At 41.7% G+C, this 13,974-nt stretch overlaps 1 protein-coding gene across 1 annotated transcript in view; it reads left to right on the top strand.

Moving 5' to 3' along the window:
• CDH8 (cadherin 8) overlaps positions 1–13,974 on the top strand; it is a gene marked incomplete at its 3' end in the record, with an annotated part of 138,626 nt that overhangs the window by 89,074 nt on the left and 35,578 nt on the right. Inside the window, exon 9 of the mRNA XM_084215306.1 lies at positions 13,536–13,622. Coding sequence (XP_084071432.1) covers positions 13,536–13,622 — 87 coding nt within the window. The remainder of the gene's footprint in view (positions 1–13,535; positions 13,623–13,974) is intronic.

Genomic DNA, 13,974 nt, shown 5'->3' with positions numbered 1-13,974 from the left:
CCTCTTCCTGGGCTGGCTGCTTCCCAGGGCTTGTGCAAGGCTCTCCTCTCCATCTGCAGGGCAATGACCAGGCCATTTAACTGCCATTAAATTTGCTTAGCACTCACAAGCTATCATACTGGATTTTTATTTCTTTATTCCCAGCATGGTAGATCCTAAATCATAAGAATATGCCCTAATTTAGCCACCCTTTCACAGACAAACACCAACTTATGACAAACCATAATTCACTATTTCAGAGCTTCGTGATGGTAAGGTACCTGCATCTGAATTTGTGCTCTAAGCTGATTTAATTTTTGGCAGTTTCCTGCTTGCCATCATGACAATGTTATTTATTTGTATCATCCCTCAGCCACTGTCTCAGGTAGGAATTTTCCAAGACAGGATTGGTGTGGCTGAATGGAGCATTCCTGCTTCTGAATTTTCACTGGAAATGGGGGTGAAGATCCTCAGGCAGGCTCAGACTGGCTGATCTTTTTAAAAGTGCTCAGATTTAAAATGTGTGTGGATAATTTTAAACATTTTAAATCTTAATGCTCCAAAATATTAATTTAACCCTTTCATGTCTAGCAAAACAAGGAGGAGAAAAGTGTGAGCCGGGGGGAATGTGATTCTTCTACATGCACTTGACAGGCCAAAGACCAGTTTGGGGTTGTTTTGTGGGGTTTTTCATTTGGTTGGGTTTTTATTTAGAAGAAAGACATTTTCTGTTCTTATTCATAGGCAAGTGTCTGGTCAGTACTTGTTCAGACAAAATTCATGCTATTGGTGACAAATGGCATTACCATTGTATTCTGAGACTTATGCAAAATGAGACATTTTGGATGATGCTGTTCCCTCCTTTACCTTCCCACTGCTGACAGACTCTTTTGAAGGAGTTTCTAGTTTTCTGCAGCCTTTGTTTTTAAGGAGTTCAACTTGCCAGACAGACTGGAGAACTGCTGCCTTGAGTGGCTGTCCCTCAGACCTTTGCCCAGACTTTTTTATTGCTTTTACGCTCTGGTTCTCAAAATGCATGGCCAGTGCACAGGGCTTTGCCTCCTGCTAAAATCCCTGTCACCACAGTGCCTTCCTCTTGTGTTGAGGGACACACCTGGTGCAGGTAGCTTGGTTTGCAAGGTGCAGGTTGAGCTCTGGGTGGGAGCTCAGAGAGACTGGAGGATGTGACCTGGAGGATGTGACCCTTTGCATGACATGGGATCTGAGGACTTGTGGCACAGCTGGATGAGGGACACCCAGAGGCACGGCAGGAGCCCAGGGCTCAGGAAGAAGAGCCAAAATTCCCTGTGCTCAGGCTGTGAAGGGATAAAAGCCCAGGGATAGAAGTCTTTGTGGGGTCCCTCCTCAGAGGCACAGGCTCGGGCTGTGGCTGTGTTGCTGTGCTGGGAATCAATGGCTTTATGGAACGAGAGATCTGAGACTCTGCTGAGGGAAACCTGGGCTGGAACCAGTGAGGAAACCTGCTCTGGCTGTGAGTGGGGTGTGGGGAGCCAGGAGGGGACCTGGAGCTGCTGCTGGGTCCCAGCAGTGACAGTGTAGGGTGGTGGGAGTGTGCCTGACAGAGATGTCCCATGAATGATCACACTGGGAGATTCCCCTTAATAGCTGCATGCCCACAAGAGTGAGTTCTTTAATCTTTTTGTGGTTACTAGAGATTAAACCAAGCAAAGAGCCATCTGTGTAAAAGAATGAACTGAATAAGATTATCATATATAACAGGTGATGTTTAGGTGATACAGGTGGTATTTAGGTGCTGCTTTCAATATTTCAGATTAAGTTATACATTTTCCTTTAAACTCCTTCTGTAGCTTTGGTCCTCTCAACTGCTACCCTTAAATTTGTCTACTCCTAAATATCTTTTGCACATTTTTCCTATTGTGTGATTTCTTACATCTCTTTCTTATGGGATCAGATGAATTTTTGCTTCTTTGTTGTTTAACTTTTCCCTCTCTCATCTCCTCTGTGCTGATGAATTCTGCCATATGAATTTTCAAGAGAAGATAATATTAGAAAGAGCCTTGACATCTTTGAAAGATGCCTCTCAGGCTTAGGGTGTGCAGAAGAAATGCACTCATGGCAAGGGCAAGACACAAAGCCATTGAACCCTGTGAATTGATTCTTAACTATTCTTTCTACATTGCTATTCACCAAGTTTACCCTGCTGAATGGCAAGGAGCAGGAATATCAAGGTGATGACAGGCTGGAAGAAGAAGGTCCACTGGCAAAATGATTTCCTAAGAATGAACCTCAGTGCTCTGTGGATATAAAGGGTGAACTTTGTCACTGACTCTGGACTTTAAACACTGACCTAATGAGATTTCTCATTAGTTTGTGGTGTAGCTGAGACTTACATGAGCTTGAAGTCGTAGCCAAGGTTGGGAGGTTTATTTTAAATTTAAATGCTTGAGAGGGGGTGAATGTAGACTTGCTCTGTAAGTCAGGGTTGATAGTGCTGCTCATGTGTTTGAGCTCTCTGGAGCTGTATCCTGAACAGGAAAGGAATCTGGGGGCATGTGCAAGGGTTTTTTGACAGCCTGAATTGCAGTGCAGTAAGAATGAATGATTAAATTACAGACGTCTCTTTTGGTGCATCTTTTTTATGTGTACAAAGGCTCATCACATCTTTGGTTCTTTGCTACTTGTTTGAAATGAATTTTCTACCATTCAGTAAAATCTGGTGAAGTCAGAATCCTAACAGTCAGATGTGATGGCGTTCTCCTGAACCCACAAATACATTTCTTCTGTGTAGATTACAATTATAGCTGTAACTCCCGCTCCCATTGACATGCTTGTGTTGCTGGCATTAACTGGCTGCCAATTTTGCTGGGCAGTGAAGCAGAGCAGGGTTCTGGGTTTAACCTCAGTATTCTCCCAGTTTCTTGCATAGGTTTTGCAGCATTTACCATGTTACGTATCGTCAATGCTAGTCAGAGGAAAAGAAAATCAAATAGCCATGACTTATTTATTAGACCATTTTTTCCTGCAGATTCTGAATGGAGCTCAGAATCACTGATCATTCAAGAGATCACATTGCCAGATGTGGATAAGGCATGTAATAATTAAACTCTGTCCTCTTTCTGCCTCCAGCTCCATGGATTTCCATTTCCATTTTCTAATGGCTGGAACAGCCACCATGCAGATACTTCCCAGCACACTTACAGTGTGGGCCATGAATACTGGGGAAATGCCCTTCATTGTTGGTTAATTGATATAACAGCAGTAATAAATGCAGAACTAGTGTAGTATGAAACCAAAGCAAAGACTTATGTAAGAGAAGCTGGTTTAACTTAGCCTAGAAAGAAATTTATTAGCAATAGAATTTGACTGCACAACATGCCTCTGATTTAAATATGAATATCCTGATATTTGCATATTCATCCCTCCAAAACTGAAGCTGAGATCTGCTTGAGATAGAGGATTCTAGTGAATTCTTTGGAAATAAAATATACTGCAATGCCTTCATTATTAGCAATGCTCATCTGAAATTCTCTTTTTAAAAAGTGAGGTAATCTTTTCCCCAGAATATGTATATTACATAGTTTAGCTGCCTTGAATGATACCATAGATTTCAACAAGTAAAGACTTCTAAATATATTCCACTTGGCCAGCTCAGATTTGTGACAAACACATCAATAAATAACAGAAAGCCTGGCTCATTATCTCTAAAGACAGCTAAATGATGATCCCTTTAAAGTCCCCAAGCTACCTTTCACTCCATGTAGCACTGAGTGGACTACTCAAGGTTTATATTTTCCTCTGAGCTGTGTTATGATTATTTGCAGCATTGGATTCTATCCTCTTAGGCTGGATATTAGGAAGGAATTGTTCCCTGGCAGGGTGGGCAGCCCTGGCACAGGGTGCCCAGAGCAGCTGGGGCTGCCCCTGGATCCCTGGCAGTGCCCAAGGCCAGGCTGGACACTGGGGCTGGGAGCACCTGGGACAGTGGGAGGTGTCCCTGCCATGGCAGGGGATGGAAGAAGAGTTTTTTTAGGTCCTTCCAACCCAAACCACTGTGGATGCTGTGATCCTCACACTCTGCTCATCACACCCACAGACACACAACAGAGCAGCCCACTAGGGAATCCCAAAGCCAGTGCCTGGGACAGGATATTTCTTGTAGGCTGGAGCTGTGCTTTCAGCCAAGGTTTAAGTCTCTGAATGAAGGGTTTAATGGAATTTCTGTTGTCCTTCACAGCAGTCACAGAGATGTTATTTTCAGTGGGATTGACTGCTTGATCAAAGGGCTCTTGGCACTCAGCCCCATGTGCCAAGCAAGCAGCATTGCTGGGGCAGCCTCAGACCCCTGCCCAAGGGCTGGGCAAAGCACCAGAACTGCCACAACAAGTAGAAATTCTCCTGAATAATTATTCAAAGCAAGAGGTGAAAATCTAGACAAGATCTTGAGGTGTAAATGGTGATTTGACCACAATAAATATTTTCCAGGCCCAGAGCAGAGGCATCTCAAGGACAAAGCTGTGGGCTCTGACACAGGTAATTACCCACACCAACAGCATTCTTTGGAAATGAAGAAGTATGAGGCAATTTTGTCACCTAATGGGAAAGGGCATAAAGCCAGAAAGGCTCTATATGGTTTACCAAGAACATAAATAGAGTAATTGAATCATCACCCAGCACAGGCACTGCTAAGGTTATCTATACTATGTATTCCTTTAAAAAATGCAAGGACACTAATTAAAAAGGAAGAGAGACATATTTCTTCAGAACAAGCCTTCAGCTACAATGTACTTTTTAATGCCACGAATACCTTTGCTTTCATTATGCTTTCATTTATTTAATTTTATTTAGCCTTTTATGGTAAAAAGAACTATAGGCATTATTAGCAATAATTCTAACATTTTAGAGAGTTGCTTTGGTACATCATATAATTATCTCTAACTTAGGGCTGAGTAAATTTCAGTAAGTTTGAGAAAAAGAAGGAAATAAGCCTTTATGGAGGTTTAAACAAGCGAAGCTCAGGAATATTAACCTTTTCTGCTTGACCCTTTTTGCTCTGGTTTAGTGGAAATCAAACTATATAATCCATCATTTTTACACTAAAACACAGAATTTGCCAAGGTGTTTTTTATCCTTTTGCACATAACTAGAAGGTTACACAGAGCTCCTCAGATCCTAAGGGGTCACAGAAGCTTTGCCATTGGGCAGGGGCAGGCTGGTGCATCTTGTCAAGGCAGTTTGCAGTTCTCAGCTGTGGAAGTGTGCTCAAACACAGCACAGATTTTCCCATTAGTGCTTCACACAGCTCAAGAATAGCAGGAGAGGTGATCCACATGGCTAATAGCATGGGAGGGGCCATATTATGAGGAAATACAGATGGGAAAGGAGTGTGCTTGGGAAAAAATCTCTGTGTGAAGTGGCCTCAGTAGTTCAGGAGCAAGCACTAAAATTCAGGTATTGGGTGCTGAGTAGAAGCTGGAGACCTCTGATTCCAGAGGGAGGCATGGAAGGCAGCTGTGAATAAAGCATCTGAGTAATTCAGTAAAAAAAAAAAAAAAAGACAAAAAAGGTCAAAGAAAGTAGTGAACATCATTATGACAAGGAAAAGGAGAGAGATTTGCAGTAACAGTTTAAATTGTACTTCTGTTTTCTGGGCATTATAAATCCAGGCTGGACAACCTAGTTCTAGATTGGCAAATATCATTTTGTAAAATTGTACAGGAGTTGGAACACTATTCAAAGCTTAAAACACAAAGGGCTGGGGCATTGGGTGGTGTTTTAGAAGGAAATAAGATTTCTTGGGGCATGAAGCAGGGAAGGATTCAAGTAAGGAATGCAAGCAGAAATGTACGTAACTATTTAGTGCACAGAATATTTATTAGTTACTTGGAGGAAATTTAGAGGCTGAGCATATAGATATATAGCTGATATATAGATATAAGTTATATTAGCAAAGTGCATCTATACCCTGACCAGCTACCAACTGGCCATCCTCACTCTGCACTTTTGAATTAGGAGTTCTAAAGGGAATAAGATTAATCTTAGGAAATACTGTGTGGAATTCACTTCATTTGAGAACCTGAGTTCATCAGTTCTGAGCAGAATGGGACTATCTGAAATCTCCCCTGGTTTTCCTGGTGAGAGTAGGGGTTTGTAACTCAGTATAATTTCAGTCAACCTTCTTGAGGCACATTTCTGTCTGGAATAAAGACTCTGAGCAGCATGCTCTGAGCTTCTGGCAAAGGTGCAGGGCAGGAAAGAATGGAACTGTTTTCTCTCTGAAAAACAAAGGAGATGGTATTTTTAAAGGTGCATTCTGATGTGCTGGAGAGGTCTTTTTTGCTTATTGCTGAAGGTATGCAAGTAAGAAGGTTTGGTGCTGAACTCCTAGAACCTGATTCATATCCAGGATATCCAGCAATATTTTATCTGTGAAGGAAACATAAGATTAATTAAATTGCACTGTTAAGAAAATCAGTCTCAGAAAGTAATATGAGCTCTAAAAGTAATGACATTTAAATGCTTCTATAATAAATTCTGCTTTAATAAAAATCTTTATTAAAACATTTTGATGATTTGTCTATGAGTAAGGGAGGGATTTCATTTGAGCTATAAATTATTTTACTTCAATCATGAAATCATTTCAAATAAAAAGCCCCAAATATTCCAGACAACTCATCCTCAATCAGTCTGCTTATTGTTATTATTATTGCTGCTAGTCATTAGAAAATGTCATAGCTAATTATAATTGACAATAAGACCTTGCATATCTAAGTCAATATTTTTATAAGATTTTAATATGCATGAGGTATTAGCGTATTAATAATATAATTGCTCTAAAGTGTGGGACAGATTCCTGACTGTTTTATGGCAGCACAACTCCCTTGGTGAAGCTGGAATTGGGAAACACAGCAGCAAATTGTATCCTGGTACATTTGTTGTGTCTTAAATTTTTTTCAGTCAATTTCCTTTCCTGCTTGTCCACTGCCTTATTTTTAAGTCAAATTTTTTTCTGTCATTCAAGGACACCACCATATTATCTTCTGGATTTTTTTTTCTCATTGTTATATTTAGAAATTAAAGCCTGTTACTTCCTCACAGCAATTTAAGGCATAACAGTGCCTCAGAAAATCTGGAATCCTAATTAGGCTTGTGGTGCTTTGATCCACAAAAGTCCTGATCCAGTGGCATTTCATCACACTGTTATTATTCTAGAGTGCATAATGAAAGTATCAGAAAGATGATTCTGAGGTTCTTTGTTTTCCTAACTTTTTTCCTTCCTAGTGGTGCTTGCCACAAGGAATGTGAAAACCTTCACTCAAAATCTTTTAGTTGCCTCTTTTGCTGAAATACGGGGTCTGCAGAGCATGCTTCCTTCTTGGAGATGATTCCAGACATCACAAATATTGTTTTTCTATTGCTCAGTCTTGACATTAGGTATCATTTTTCCATTTGCTTCATGTTTGCTTGTTTGTTTGATTTGCATTAGCCTTTTGCCAAAAATCTAACTGTAAAACTTCAAATATTTCTAGGTTGCCATTTCTTGTAGTTGTTAATAAGCGCACTGCAAGTAAGTGCTAAAACTTTAGCTGTATTTTTAATTTTGCACTTGTAATGATTCCTCACTTCAGTACATAGCACAGGTAATTTACTGAGTGTGACATAACTGCAAACTTCCTTGAGACTTGTGTTCTCGTTAGAGATAAATAAGGCTCAATTAAACAGTGCTTTATCAAAAATACAGGTTGTTTTCTGCCAGAAGTTGTTTCAGTTTGGTCTCTGGATAGATGTGTGGGTGGAAGGATATCAGCAGTGTTGTTTTTTTATTGTTTTCCCTTAAGGACTTACTTAGGAGCATTGAACAATCTGGAATTGCTTCATTGTCATAAACCTGATATGACTTTAGCAGCTTCCAATACAGCCCTCTCCAGCAGCTCTACTAATACTTTATTTTGAATTATGTATTTGTTTACTCATATTGATGTGTCACATATATCTTTATTATGTGTCACTGTGAATATAAACCTCACTGTGGTCAGAATTAGATATGCAGAGCAGCCTCTAAGAACATGCTGTTTGCATCCAGAGTGTCTGCCAAGAGACAAGGACCCATAATTGTTACCCAAATATTGCAAAGATGTTACAATTTCTCATTAGGATACTCATTCCAACTCTTTCCAAGTCTCATCCCACCCATTTGTTCCCATTGTTTTCATAGCCCACTTTTCTCTCCTTCTGCACATTCACAGACTCCAGGATCACGGGGGTTGGAAAATCCCTGCCAGCCCATGGAGCCCCAGCCGTGCCCAATGCCCACCTTGTCCCCAGAGCCCTGAGTGCCGCCTCCAGCCCTTCCTGGGACACCTGCAGGGACGGGCACTCCCAACCTCCCTGGGCAGCCCCTGCCGAGGCCTGAGCACCCTTTCCATGGGGAAATTCCTGCTGGTGCCCACCAGGAGCCTGCCCTGGCCCAGCCTGAGGCCGTTCCCTCTGCTCCTGTCCCTGTTCCTGGGAGCACAGCCCGACCCCCCGGCTGTCCCCTCCAGGCAGGGAGTTGTGCAGAGCCACAAGGGCCCCCTGAGCCTCCTCTGCTCCAGGCTGAGCCCCTCCCCAGCTCCCTCAGCCCTGCTGGGCTCCAGCCCCTTCCCCAGCTCCGTTCCCTGCCCTGGGCACGCTCCAGCCCCTGCAGGGCTCTCTGGCCATGCCGGGCCCAGCAGCGGCCGCGGCCCTCGAGGTCCCTCAGCGGGGCCAGCCCAGGGGCCGGGCCCTGCCCTGCCCTGCTGCCGCCCCAGGGCTGGCCCAGCCCCGGTGCCACCGGCCTCTGGCACTGCTGGCTGTGTGCCCAGCCCTGGCACCAGCACCCCCAGGGCCTTTGCCACCGGCAGCTTTCCAGCCCCTCTTTGCCAGCCCAGCTCCGTGGGGCCGGGCTGAGCCCAGGGCAGGAGCTGGCACTTGGCCCTGCTGTCCCTCAGCTCGTGGATCCGGCCTGTCCTGATCCCTCTGCAGAGCCTTCCTGCCCTCCAGCGGATCCACACTCCCACCCAACCTGATGTTATCTGCAAACTGCCCGAGGATGCCCCCAATTCCCTCATGCAGATCATCCATAAGGACAGAACAGGACTGGGCCCAACACTGAGCTCTGGGGGACACCCCTAGTGCCTGACACCATTTCCCATTTCTGGGTCAGGCCATCAGCCAGGTTCTCATCCAGAGAAGGAGTACCTGTCCAAGAAGATGCTGGCTGCAGCATCTTCAGGAGAATGCCATGGCAGCCTCCAAATCCCTCTCTGATGCAATAGGTGTGTTCCATGTAATGAGCTCTCGTGCTATCCAGTACATGGAGCATCTCCTGTCTCTTCCAGCATTGGCTCTTTGGAGCTAAATAGGAAGTGGTGACACCAAGGTGGAGTTTTCAAAGCATACAGGTTGTGATTAAAGACAAACCACCATTCAGAGTCATTTGGAATAACCAGGAAACCTTGAGTTTTGGGATTGTTGAGTTTTTAACAGGATGGCACAAAGGGTGGAGATGTCTTTGTTTCCCAATCCTCTCCAACCCCAAGGTGGATATAAATTTCTTTCAGAGTCCTTTGCTCCCTCCAGGACAAATTTAGAGCTTGCTCAGTGTGGCTCATGTTCTCATTCTCATTGCAGCAGAGGATAACTTCCCCTCTCTTATGCACAGCTAAATCTAAATAGAACAGCATCTTTTGATTTTCCCTTATAGCCAGGGTTGTGGTAGAAGAGGCCCTTTCCACACTTGTGAACCACATTTGGGGGGATGTTTTGCTTTTCTGATCTAGTCTCTCCTTTCCAAGCCCTTTTGATCTGTCTGTGCACTCAGACAGGGCAATATCATGCAAATACACCAAGTGAAATAAGATACTTCTGCAGAAAATTACAAACCTTTCCCTGTTTTGCAAATGGATCTTACAATTCACAGAATATCAGAGGTAATTACTGAGTAACTATTTGTGAAGCTGCTGAATAACTGCACATCTTCATGGCATGAAAATAGCAGAGAGGTTGCATTTGAATGTCAAATTACAGCCTGACCTCAGATAAGCAAAATGAGGGCTAACTGATTCTATCAGTATGCATTGTACCTATAAGAAAGGAATAGGCTCCCTTTTTAAAATTTATTATCAAGTTTTATACATCACTGTTGATCCTTTGAAGTTAACAAAGGACCCAGTTGAAATCCCCGGTTTAATTTAAAGTATATTTTTATTTGGAATCCTAAATTATTTCAAATGTAGTAAATAATTCAGTATTACTACTTACAGTGGCAAGCAAAGAGCTGAGTGCAGGGCTAGATGGAATATCACTTCTAAAAAAAAATTGGTCTTTTTGCAGGCATGTGTCCATTTTCTGCATAATTTAGGTAATTGATTCAGGATCTGATTGGTGCGGGGTTATATGAAATAATTTTAATGTCTTATGTGCACTTATGTACAAAAAAAAAAAATCCCAGAGAAAGAGAAAATGAGTGAAAATAGGACCTGAAGAATATGGTGTATTTAATTAGCATTTTCTGGCATGGTGTGTGCATGTATCAAAGAAATGTTAATCTTTATTTTTTGTTTTGGTATTGTCAGCAATCTGAAAGGCAAATCAGTCCTTTAGTCCCGAGTGTTACATCTCATATATTGAATAAAGATAGGTGAGTGTGGCCTTCCTGAGTTACCTCATTACAGATGGAGTTGCTGAGCTTTGGGAACCTCTGAACTCCAAATCTAGCTTTGAAGAGGTGGATGATAATAAGTCACTTCTTGGTTAAACTTGTGACAGTCTCTCAGTGAGGAAATAAAAACAGAGTGGGACAAAGCTTTGCTCTTGCCTCATTCATCCTTCTGGAGCCCACATCAAAATACACCCAGGGAGCTGGAGAAAGGAGACCAAACTCAACTCAGTTATTATTTTTCTCCCAAAGAATGAATGAAGGAACAAACCTGAGAAATATGTTCCACATCCTTTCCTTTCTGCGCCCCTCCCACGCACATGTACACACAGCCACTCGCCACAATCTGTGCTGCTCCGGAGAGTTCCATGTGCTAAAGAAATACAAATTGAATAATAATTAGGAGCTTGTGTGTGCTTCTTGTCTTAGCACCTCATACAGGAACCTTCCTCCTAAGCACTGATATGTTTATATTGCTGTTTCAATAATGCACGACTTCTCATCCTCTAAAACGACAATCATTTCAATGGGGAATCGAAATCTTCCTGGTGAGCAGCTCTGTCTGGGGTTTTAGTTTGTTGTTTGAATTTTGTCCTAGCTCAGAAATAGCTTGTGTTCTGGTATTTTTAAGAGAAATGCTGGCAATTACTGCTGTCTTCCTGACAATTTTGGAGTGGGTTTCAGGCACTCAGCCTCTCTTGAATCAGATCATTACCCAGCGCTGCAGACAAACGAGCCCAGTATTTGCTGCACTATGTGATTTCTAGAGTTAAGCTTCAACATAAATAAAACCTCTGTTTCACAATAGCCATCTGTGTATCTAAGGATTCTTTAAGTCAGATTTGTCAGTTTTATATGACAGAAAGATTGTTCTAAGCTGTGGCATTCTAGAAGTAAAGGATTGCCTAAAGAAAACAACAACATAAACTCTAACAGGAGAAATAAACTTGTCCTGTGGATTATCTTAATAAAGTCACCAGATAAAACTTTGATAAAGTCATGGGAATTGGATCTGTTAAAATACAACTTAATAAGTTTGAAACATAAGGGATGTAAACCAAGCGCTGTTGTTTTTATTAAGTCAGTGATTCAGATTTTGGTTTGATTTCTTAGAACTAGGTCATCCTCTACTTCTAATTTAAAATATTATTAATGTAGAAATTTCCTTAAATCAGAGAACCATGAAATAACCATTTCCAAACCATGTGGTGGTGGTGGTGATGATGATATTAATAAGTTATTTTCTAGGATTCTACTTTCTATTCAGGTAAATTTTAGGTAAAATGCAAGACAGTTAATGATTTTTTAATAGACAATGTTGAAGTGATTTTGGATTATTTAGTTACCTAAAAGAAAACTGAACTAAACTGGATTTCTTTGGGTTAAATAAATCATAAACTTCATTTTGGGCCACCATAGTTCTCTTTATGTAAAAAAAACCCCCACATTTTATCAGTCAAGGGAAGACAAGGGGAAGTGTTTTAAGCAAATTTATGAAGTCCTTAAGTGTTTATGGGAGTTGAAAAGCTGTCTTTTATTTTGTTAGTTGTGGTACAAGACCAAAAATTATATTGATAAGCTCTAGTTACTCCTAGAAACTCTTGCTGTGTGCAGTAGCAATGTTGGCAACACTCAGTGCTTTCCTGCAATACAGGCACATCTCAGTTATGTAGGATTTTTTCCAGGAAGGACAAAAAGTGTTGATCCCAATAAAAAGTGGTAAAACATGGGGATGTAGCCTCCAAAAGTTCAGGTTTGGAGACACTGAGTTACTTGATAATGTTTGTTTGGGTTTTTTTGTTTGTTTGGTTTAATTTCACTTTGGTTATTTGATCTGTCTCATCATTTTGGTATCAAACTCTACGGCGTTTTTAAACCCTGAGTTGGTTTCAGTGGTTACTCAGAGGAGTACTGGCAAGTTGGGTATTTCAAGTATTTAATGTTCCAGTAGAATCTTGTGAACTGGGGAGAAAATAGAAGATCTTTCAAAGTCCTTATAACCCTTGCAAACCTTTCAACATGCATTTCTAAATCCAGGTGGATTTTCCATAATTTTTGGAAGTTTATTTATCAACCCAAACTAAGTCCCACTAGTTATTCTTGCATTGAGTCTTCCTTTCCTTGGATCTGCCTAGATGCTCCTTTCTGTGTGTGTGTTCTGTGCTCATCTGGATCTCACTGGTGGAGTTCAGAAGAATTCTGTGCTCATCTAGACACAGAATTGTATCCTCAGATTACTAAATCCTCCTGGGCAGCCCTAGCTCGAAGAGACTTTTAGTTAACTAGACCAGTGGAAAATTTCTCAATATTTTTCAATCTTGCATCTCAGAGTGTTAAATTTTCAAACAAAGCTGATATTTCCTAAGTAACAACACTAATGATACTTTTATATTGCAAAATTCAAGGTAGGTCTTTCTAAACTGTGCATCACAATAAATACAGGTGCTAAAGCTTTAAAAAATCTGGTTTGTTCCTTAGACAGTCTCTAACTTTACCTCTTTTTTTATGATTTTGCATAAAGTAATGGATTGGAAGTTAAGCAGTCAGTCTAGCTGTCTACCTGGTGCATGCAAGAAGATTCAGTCTCCCTTAAATCTACTGACTGAGGGATTTATTGGGCAAAAACCCAAACTAAACAAAAACCCACACAGCAATTAAACTCAGTTTTCTTCCTAGTTTAGAAAGAACTGACTGTCCATTCATATAAATGAGGAAAAGTTCTGAATGTTGAATACTAACAATGAGACACCCAGCGGCCTGAAGGGCAGTGACTATGCACTTGGGGCAGGTTGTGACCAGCCTGGATCCACTCCAATCCCTTCCTACTCCCAGTTCAAGCATTTGGGGCATTGCCAGCAGATCTGGGTTTAAGCTTGGACATCTTCTGTGCGTGTTTCAGCACGGAGAGTCTGCAGACGTGAAACGTATGGAGAGGAACAGATGGAGCTGTTCCATCCTGATGGTGTTTTCAACCTGGGTTTGCCTAGTGAGGACTCACCAATGTGTTTGAATAGGTGTGCTCAGGGTGGAGGAAAACACTTCACACAAAGTGGAATTTCCCTGGTGTTGGGGAAGATGAAACAGGAAAGCCTTATAAATATGATGGCCTGGCAAAAGATTTTGAGAATGTGGAAACTATAAGAGAGATTGAAATGAAAACAAGCTCTGAGGTACTGAACAACTGGAAAACAATGGTATGGCTGGCTAAAGGTAATTCCCTTTTGATGAAACAATACCCTCTGCTTGCAGACACTTCCAAGGGTCAGAGCAGACCCCACTAGCTTGGCAGAAGGGGCCCAAAGAGGAGTTTTTAGGGTTTAAAATGTAACACAGTATGG

The sequence above is a fragment of the Fringilla coelebs genome (genome assembly GCF_963513975.1).
Source record: "Fringilla coelebs genome assembly, chromosome: 14".
In the NCBI taxonomy this organism is placed as follows: Eukaryota; Metazoa; Chordata; class Aves; order Passeriformes; family Fringillidae; genus Fringilla; species Fringilla coelebs.
This window is presented reverse-complemented; position numbering and strand designations above follow the sequence as displayed.